The sequence below is a fragment of the Chrysochloris asiatica genome, unplaced genomic scaffold, assembly GCF_000296735.1.
Source record: "Chrysochloris asiatica unplaced genomic scaffold, ChrAsi1.0 scaffold00287, whole genome shotgun sequence".
Taxonomy (NCBI): Eukaryota; Metazoa; Chordata; class Mammalia; order Afrosoricida; family Chrysochloridae; genus Chrysochloris; species Chrysochloris asiatica.
Window position 1 is genome coordinate 650,163 of NW_006408805.1, and position 10,370 is coordinate 660,532.

The 10,370-nt window shown below is 36.8% G+C and overlaps 1 protein-coding gene across 1 annotated transcript in view; it reads right to left on the reverse strand.

Moving 5' to 3' along the window:
• The window catches only part of ZNF658 (zinc finger protein 658), a 34,249-nt gene that overhangs the window by 23,319 nt on the left and 560 nt on the right, over positions 1-10,370 (reverse strand). The window contains exons 2-3 of the mRNA XM_006874579.1: positions 1,973-2,099; positions 658-753 (exon numbers count right to left, since the gene is read on the reverse strand). Of these exons, the coding sequence (XP_006874641.1) occupies positions 658-753; positions 1,973-2,099 (223 nt within the window). The remainder of the gene's footprint in view (positions 1-657; positions 754-1,972; positions 2,100-10,370) is intronic.

Here is a 10,370-nt window from a genome sequence, read left to right on the forward strand (position 1 = left end):
CATGGAGGAGACTGTAACCATGGCAAGGAAACGATATACAATGGGATCAATGTGAAGCTAATGTTCTCCTATGTAGACTATCCCATAATTCACAATAAAGTATTAAAAAAAACAAAAACAAATCCAACCCTACAAGAGGTCTCCCTGTATTAATGGTTTCATCTGTATTATGTTATAAATAAATCTCTTGAGAAATTTTCCAGTTTAAAAAAAAGGAAAAGAGTACAGATCTAGATAGAGAATATATCGAGAAACAGTAGCTTTACGTTTTAATATTTTTGTTTAATAAATGCTTCTATGATTTTAAAGCAATACTTTTTGACTTATTCTAGTATTTCCCGATAGGCACATCTATAGAGATAGAGCTGAAGATGATTAGGGGGTTGGGGGTGGGGTGGAGAATAGCTAAAAGGGCTAAAGGTTTCTTTTAGAAGTAACAAAAATTTTCTCAAATTGATTAGGTGATGGTTGAACATATCTGTGAATACACTAAAACGCACTGAATTACATACTTTAGATTGGCGAACTGCGTGTATCAGAATTATATCTTAATAAAGCCATCTTTAAAAAAAAAAAGAAAAAATAAGCCTTTTTCTAAGTTGTTCTCCTGTAAGGTTAACTACCCCACGTTTATTTCTGCCACTGTCCAGAGCTCACCTGAGTAGCACTGGGCTGGAAATTCTTCCTCTAAGGACCAGGGATCTTCTCCTTGCTCCAATTTAAAGATCATCTCAGGTTTGGTAAGGCAGTAGCCTATATAAAAGGAACCAACGAGGTACATACAGATCAGATCCACCGTGTTGAGGTTTTCAAGTGTACAAAGATACAACAGCAGAAGTAGCAAATAAAGGCACTCACATGAAGTTTTCAAAAACAGGAAGATAATAACACAATCACTATTTCTGTTGTGCTGATGGTGGTGATCATGGTTCATCAAGTTGGTTCTGACTCATAGTGACTCTGTATTAGGTTTCCAAGGCTGCAAGTCTTTACAGGAGCAGAAAGTCTCATCTTTCTTCTGCAGACCAGCTGGTAGATTCGAACTACTAGCCTTGCATTTAACAGACCAATGCACAACCACTACAATTATCTTAGACCTCTTAAAAGCCTGAACAACATTAAAATCTAAAGGTGCTAGTCAATCCCTATATTCCTGCTAAGTACTGTTGAGTCAGTTCTAATAGCAACCCTGTATAAGATTTCCAAGAGGCTGGTGGGTTTAAAATTCTGACCTTACAGTTAGCAGGCCAGTCCTTATCCTACAGTGCCACACCAGGACTTCAACAACCCTATTTTTTTGTTGTTAAGTGCCATTAAGTCAGTTCCAATGCATAGGAACTCTGTATAGGGTTTCCGAAGAGTGACCCTACAGGTCAGAGTAAGAGTCTTACGGTTTTCAAGGCTGCAATCTTTACAGAAGCAGAGTGCCACATCTTTCTCCCACAGAGCTGCTGGTGGCTTTAAACCATTGACCTTTTTGGGCAGCAACCAAGCACTTAACCAATGCACCACCAAACCAAGCCAAATTCAAATTCACTGCTATCAAGTGGATTCTGATTCACCGCAACCCACAGGACAGAGAAGAAAGGCTCCACAGGGTTTCCGAGACAGAAATCTTTAAAGAAGTGGCAATCTCATCTTCTTCCTGTAGAACAGCTGGTGGGTTTGAATCACTGACCTTATGGTTAGTAGCCCAACACTTAACACACTGCATCAAGAGGGCGCCTTTGAACATTAATCTCTATAAATTTACCCAAGAGTTTTGACAATTTAAAAGAAAAATATATTTGATTGTGACGCACAATAATCCTATAGAACAGAGTAGAACTGCTTTATAGGGTTACCGAGGCTACAGATGACTTCATCTTTTTCCTGTGCAGTAGCTGGTGGGTTCGAACCAGCAACCTTCCTGTTAGTACCAGTTAGCACCACCAGGGTTCCTACAGGGTGTTACATACTAAGGTCTGCTCACCCAGTGAGACAAGGTGGCTATAGTTCTCCAGCATCACGTCTCTGTAGAGGGTCCTCTGAGCTGGGCCCATGTGCTGCCACTCCTCCTGGGTAAGCTCCACGGCCACATCCATGAACGACACTGAAGCCTGTAGGAACATTAATTCAAGTCAGTCTAATAAGTCAGATACAGAGACATGAACTATACTTTTGGAAATTCATCTCATGTTTACTGTTGAAAGCTTAAAACAAAATATTATAAAGAATGCCTATCATGGCCCTAATTTTTTCTTAAATTTTGCTGGAGTTATTACTGAGTTAGTTAAAGAGGTTTTTGTTGTAGTTGTTGCTAAGTCCTACTAAGTCAGTTCTACCTCATAGAGAGTTGTGATTTTACCCATATTGTTTCTTATGTATTTTTATTTGCATCTTTTCCTTTATTAGATTTGCCAGTGGTTTGCAATCACAGAACCACTTTCTTGTCTTGTGGATTATTTCTATTGTTTTCCTCTTTTCCAATTCATTTATTTCTGCTTTAATCTTTAATTTGTTTTTTTCCTGGCGGCAGGTTTACTTTGCTGGTCTTTTTCTAATTGTTGAAGATATTGTATTAATGTGTTGATTTGGCTTCTTTCTTCTTTTTGGATGTGTGCACTATAAATTGCCCTCTAAGCATAGCTTTTGCTATGTCCCAAAGGCTTTAGCATGTTATGATTTCATTTGTTCTGTTACCCAGAAGCTTTTGAGTAGGGTTTTATTCAGTTTTCCATCCTTTTCTGTGTTCTAAAACAATTTGAATAAAATTGGTTTCAGGTCTTCTTTGAATATTTGTTAGAATTCACCAGTAAAGTCATTGGAGCCTGAATTTTTTTTTTGGTTGGAAGTTTTTTTAAAATTACCTGATCCATTTCTTTTGTTCTAGGTCTGTTTAAGTTTTCTACTTCACTCCATGTTAGTTTATGTAGGTTGTATTTTTCTGAAAATTCATCCATTTCTTCTAGATTTTCAAATTTGTTAGAGTACAACTCTTCATAGTATTTTGTTATCCATTTTTTCCCTCCATTTCTCCCACATTTTTAAAAAGAAAAATTCATTACTGGTGACAAGACTTCGATTCACCACTATGAGCTTGAGATTAAATGAGAGTATGGAATGGAAACATCCTCAATCATTAACCAAGAAAAAAATTCAAAAGTCAATCATCAACTGGAAAATTGACAGTTTTCTGGAATTGGTATAGCTCTGTGGGTTAATGCAATGGACTGCAAAGTTGGTTTGAACTACAAGGCTCACCAGTTGCTCCTTGTAAACCCTACACAGGGTCGCTATGGGTGGGAACCAACTTGACAGTACCTAACAACAAGTACTGGGATACTACTAGGGAAAAGGTTCAAAAATCAATAGTGTTTATTGCAGTAAGATGCTCACTGAAAAGCTAAAGCCTAAACTTTGGATTAAATGCAGAGGACTGCTATCCAAGAGCTTTGTGATCTTTCATGACGATACACATCTGCACCTCTGTCCACACTGTTGACACTTTACAAAGTTTCATTTTGAGGTGTTAAAGCACCCTCAACTATAGTCTTGATCTTGCTCCATTGGACTTTTACCTGTTTGGTCCCCTGAAAGCAGCCCTTCAAGGATGAAGATTCATCTCTGATGAAGAAGTGAAGACAGCAGTACATTTGTGGCTCACAGCTCAGCCTAAAACATTTTTAAATGAGAGAATACGAAAGCATGTTGACAGACAGACCAAGTGTATTGAAAAGCAAGGAGATTATGTTGAAAACTGATGCATTTGTCTTTTCTAAAAGTTGATGAAAATAAATTTGACCAAAAAAAAAATGTTCAACGAAGTAAAAAAAAAGGACATACCATGCTCATGGAAGGGGAAGATCTAACACTGTGAAAATGTCAAGAGTACAATCTACAGGATAAGCAAAGCACTGCTTGAGAAGAACAAAGTCTTAGCAGCAGGTAGAAGAAAGAATGAGCAAGCTGAACACCATGTCAAATGAGATTATACAGTTTGAAAATCAGCAAGAAAAAAAAATACGGGAGTAAACAAACAGAACTTCAGAGACCTGTGGGATACCATCAAGCTACTAATATACATCTAGCAACAGGTTCTACATGGAGAGATAGAAAAGATCAGAAAAAATATTTAAGAAATATCTGAATGGCCAATAATTTCATAAATTTGATGAAAAACATGATGAGAGTAAGTCAAAGAATACTACTACAAAATCAAAGAAACATTTATTTTTAAAAAGTATCAAAATGTGACACTCTACTTTCTGGGTCTACACACTTCTGAAGGTGGTGTTTCCATCTCTCTAACTTTTCCCTAAAACGACTATGCTCTTCAATTTACACCATGTCACAACAGTAGTTTGGCTTCCTTGAAGGATTCAAATCCTGTTCTTTTAAAAGGTTCTTTGTGTCTGGGAACAAAAAGTGTGAAGGGACAAGATCAAAGTTGTAGATTGAATGGGGTCAGGTTTTCCAATGAAATTCTTAGAGGACAGCTCTTCTTACACTCAAAGAATGATGGGAGGAAAATTCCGTGTAACTTTGCTGGCCTTTTTTTTTTTTTTTTTTTACCAATGCAGTTTTCAATTTTCTTAAAACTTCTTCATTAATATTAGTAAGCCCCTGTGATTACCCTGTGTCCTATGAGAAAATCTATCAAAATTATCCCTTGTGAATCCCAAAAAACAGTTGTCATAACTTTCTAAGCTAAACTTCTCTGCTTTGGATTTAACTAGTCCAGTGGGTTCTCTCAGAAACCACAGTTTTAATTGAACCTTTTCAGCATTTTTTTAAGGCATACTAATAAGAGTAAGACAAGTGTATTTCTGAGAGAACTTGTCTGCTTGTCTGCAGCCATCCACTAATCAAAGACATGCTTAAAAATGTTTTACTTAGAATAAACTCATGAATGTATGGACTGGAATCTCAGTAGCAATACGAATCAGGCCGCGAACCTTAAGGTCAGCAGTTCGAAACTACCAGCCACTTCGCAGGAGAAAAATGAGGCTTTCTGCTCTCGTAAAGATTTACAGCCTCGGAAACCCTGTACAGGATCGCTATGGGTCAGAACCCACTTGACAGCACTTAACAACAACAACAACAATAAATATATGAGGAGTTCTGGTAGCATAGTGGTTACGAGTTAGACTGCTAATCTCAAGGTCAGTAGTTTGAAACTACCAGTGGTTGTGTGGGAGAAAGATGAGGCTTTCTGCTCCTGTAAAGATTCACAGTCTCGGAAACACTTTACAGGGTCACGATGAGTCAAAACCAACTCTACGGCACATAACCAACCAACCAAATAAATCTACAAACCCAAGAAGTTCAACAAATTTCAGAAAGGGTAAACTTGGAGTAAGAGATATACACCTGAACAAATGATAATCAAACAGTTGAAAGTAAAAAACAAAAACATAATCTTTTTGTTGTTGTTGATGAGACTATGCACAGCAACATATACACCAATTCAACAGTTTTTATATGCAAAGACACAATCCTGAAAGCAGCAAAAGAAAAGCAACATATTATGGATGATAGGATTAATAACTGATTCCTAATTTAATACAACTGATTTTCAATTAACATGTCTAATTATATATATGCAGATTATCAGAAAAGTGACAGCTAGGCACCACCTTATAATATTGTGAACACCAAGCACAAAGACAAAATCTTTTAAAAGCTTCAGAGGAAAAGAGGTTCATCATAAAAGTAAGAGAATAAATTCATCATCAAACTTCTCACCTGCTTACCGAGACAGTGACAGATGATGATACCTATCTGACCATTAGCAGTATTATTCAGGAATCCTATACCCAGTCCACTTCTCATGAACGGGAAAATAACTTCACAGACACAGGCCACGGAAATTTTACAACCCTTAGAGTAGTCCATAGGAAACTGATAAACTAATATTTAAATCAGAACATAAATGTCAAGATAAGGCTTGAATAAGAGTAAAAGTGCTAAACAAAATCTTAGTAAACATAGGTATTTTTAACACTATTAGATGTCTAAAAATACATAATATTTCTATTAAATAAGAATTCTTAAAATAAAAGGAATATATTCAATCCAACAATAGCACAATACACATTCTTTTTCCAGTGCACATGGAACATTCTCCAGAATAGACCATGTCTTAGGACACAAAACAAACCTCCATAAATTCACAAATATCAAAATACAACAAAGCACATTCTCAGATCACAATGCTATCAAATTAGAATTCAACAATAGGAAGATGAAGGAAATAAAGTCAAATACATGGAAACTGAATAACACCCTGCTGAAAAGTAACTGGGTAGTAGAAGAAATTAAATTTGAACTCACAAAGTTCCTAAGAAACAAATGAGAACGCAAATACAACATCCCAAAATCTGGTACATGGTGAAAGCAGTGCTGAGATGAAAATTTATTGCAATAAATGCACACATCCAAAAAGAAGAGAGAACCAAAATTAACACATTAACACTGCATCTACAACAATTAGAAACAGACCAACAGAGGGAACCTACAGTCACCAAAAGAAAAGAAATAATAAAGATTAGAGCAGAAATAAATGAGACAGTAAACAGAAAAACGATAGAAAGAATCACCAGGACAAGAAGCTGGTTCTTTGAAAGGATTAACAAAATTGACAAACCATTGGCAAACCCAACAAAAGAAAAGAGGGAGAAGACACAAATAACACACATTAGAAACCACAAGGGTGATGTCACAACAGAACCAAAGGAAATCAAAAGGATAATAACAGAATACTATGATGAAGAGTTGTACTCCAACAAATTTGAAAACTTAGAAGAGATGGATACATTTTTAGAAAAACACGACCTACCTAAACTTATACAGATTGAAGTAGAAAACCTGAACAGACCCATAACAAAAGAAGAAATTGATCCGGTCATCAAAAAACTTGCAACCAAAAGAGGTCCAGGTCCAGATGGCTTCACTGAGTTCTACCAAACATTCAGGGAAGAGCTGTCACCAATTCTACTCAAATTATTCCAGAAGATAGAGGACGATGGAAAACTTCCTAATACATTTTATGAAGCAAGCATAACCCTCAAACCAAAACCAGGGAAAGACGTCACTAAGAAAATTATAGACCAATATCCCTCATGAACTTAGATCCAAAAATTCTCAACAAAATCCTAACCAACAGAATCCAGCAGCACATTAAAAAGATAATTCATCATGATCAAGAGGGATTCACATCAGGGATGCAAGGATGGTTCAACATTAGAAAAACGATCAAAGTTATCCACCATATAAATAAGGAAAAAGAAAAGAACCACATAATGATATCAATTATTGCAGAAAAGGCATTTGACAAAATCCGACATCCAAAACACACAACAAAATAGGAATTGAAGGGAAATTCCTCAATATAATTAAGAGCATATATTCAAAACCAACAACCTACATTACTATTACTCTCAATGGAGAGAAACCGAGAGCCTTCACTCTGCGAACAGGAAGCAGACAAGGATGCCCTTTGTCGCCACTCTTATTCAATATTGTCCTGGGAGTCTTAGCAAGAGCTATATAGCAAGAGAGGGAAATTAATGGCATCCAAATTGGTAAAGATGAAGTAAAACTCTCTATTTGCAGACGATATAATCTTATACATAGAAAACCCCAAAGACTCAGTAAAAAAGCTACTAGACCTCATTGGAAGATTCAGCAAAGTGGCAAGATATAAGCTCAACATAAAAAAATCGGTTGGATTTCTCTATACCAAAAATGACAGCATTGAAAAGGACATTAGGAAAGCAATGCCATTTACAATAGCCGCCCAAAGGATGAAATATCTAGGAATAAATGTAACCAGAGAAACAAAGGACCTATACAAAGAAAACTACAAAACACTACTACAAGAAACCAAAAAAGACCTACAAAAATAGAAAGAATGTACCATGCTCCTGAATAGGAAGACTAATATGGTGAAAATGTCAATACTGCCCAAAGCAATTTACACATATAATGCAATCCCAATCCAGATTCCAATGACATTATTCATAGAGATGGAAAAAACAATTACAAACTTTATATGGAAAGGAAAGATACCCAGGATAAGCAAAGCACTGCTTAAGAAGAATAATAAGGTTGGAAACCTCTTATTCCCCAACTTCAAATTTTATTACGTGGCTACAGTGGTCAAAACAGCTTGCACTGGTATAATGAAAGATACATTGATCAGTGGAATAGAATCGAGAATCCAGAAATTAACCCATCCACATACAGCCAACTGATTTTTGACAAAAGTACCTAAACATATCACATGGGGAGGGGATAGTCTTTTGAACAGATGGTGCTGGCAGAACTGGAAAGCGATATGCAAAAGACTGAAACAAGACCTTTACTTCACGCCTTATACAAAAACCAACTCAGCATGGATTAAAGACCTAAATGTGAATCCCAAAATTATGAAGGCGATCAATGAAAACATAGGGACAAATGTTTGAGGGCTCTAATCCAGGGTATACACAGACCACCAAACATTTTGAGAACTATACAAACAACAGTAGAGAAAATAGATAAATAATACCAACAATTAAAAACGTATGTGCATCAAAAGATTTCACCAGAATACTAAAAAGGAAACCCACAGAACAGGAAAAAATATTTTGAAATGACACATCAGACAATGGACTCATTTCTAAAATATATAGGAAACTACAGGTCAGCAGTTCAAAACTACCAGCTGTTCCACGGGAGAATGATGAGGCATTCTGCTCCCGTAAAGATTTACAGCCTCAGAAACCCCCTACAGGGTCACTATGAGTCAGAACCAACTCCACAGCACACAACAACAACAACACACCACCTCTACAAGAAAAAGACAAATAACCCAATTGAAAAATAAATCACTAACCCAAAAGCATTGCGTAGTGGTTACAAATCGGACTGAGAACCTTAAGGTCAGCGGTTCGAAACTATCAGCCGCTCCGCGGGAGAAAGATGAGGCTTTCTACTCCCGTAAAGATTTACACCCTTGGAAACCCTGTACAGGGTCGCTATGGGTCGGAACCGACTCGACGGCACTTAACAACAACAACGAGAGCACTGTTGTTGTTAGGTGCTGTCCAGTAGGTTTCAAATCATAGCAACACAGAACAGACCAATGCTGAGCAACAGAACAAAACATTGCCGGTCATGCAACATCCGCATTATTTGCAATGTTTTAGCCACTGTTGTTGGAATTAGGTTAGTATAAATCTGAAGTTAATAACAGTAAATTAAAATGTATATAACTAAGTCCTAAAGCAATCTCTAAAGAAAAAAAACTTTTTTAAGTGAAACAAAAATCAATATAGAAATTAAAATGCTTTACACCATCGTTTCATTGCAATGATTACAATCTCATCCGTGCATCATCATTAAACAGTATTTGCTTCCATTCCCTTTTTTTTTGTGTGTGTGGGGTGTACACAGAAACACTCAGGAATATATAATAATTTAAACAACCAAAGAGCACGTTCCATAAGCTTGCCTCCTGGCTGCCAGTACCGAGTCCCTCTCATTCCATGAGTCCAGAGTCCTCAGTCCTCAGCTGCTCTATCTCTCCATGTCCTCATCTCTGCCTCCATCTTTGGTGTCGGTGCTTCTCTGGATAGGATCCTGCACCCCATTGTACTCTTCTCCCTTGGCCATCCTTACTTTTTTTAGCAGTTAAATAACCTTTATTTTAGAGTCAGTTATAACCACAAAAAGGTTACATTTATTCTACTATCTCTAATTTTTAAAATCAAGATAAACAGTAATAAAGAAAATGTTGTATAGTTAAGCTGTTGTTGTTAAGTACTGTGGAGAAGGTTCCGACTCATAGTGACCCTGCACAGGGTTTCCGAGGCTGCAAATCTTTACAGGAGCAGAACGCCTCATCTTTCTCCCGCGGAACCACTGGTAGTTTGGAACTGCTGACCTTGAGGTTCGCAGCCCAACTCATAACCACTATGCTACCAGAGCTCCTTATAGTTAAGCTAACCATTCCATAATCAAGCTATTTTAGGGCTATCAGGTGTTAAGGAAAAGGGTAGAAAAAAAGATATACTGCACAGCTATCACAAGAAAGCTAGAGTGGCTATTTCACTACACAGTCTACATAATTCTAGGATAATTAACGGAAAGTAGTTAATGAAACCACCTACTTGAAGACCAAAAAAGATGACTATTTTTTTTTAAATCGTCAATTGTCTTCACTTCCCATGTGAAATCAATTTGCTTTACCTTCTCATGAATGCACATCTTTAAACAAACACTCTGTCACTGATACAAAAAAAAAAAAACAAAAAAAGAGTTTTTCTGCTCCAGCAAAGACTTAAAGCCTCAGAAACCTTATGGTGAAGTATGCCACAGGACGAAATATGTCAGTCTTATTTATC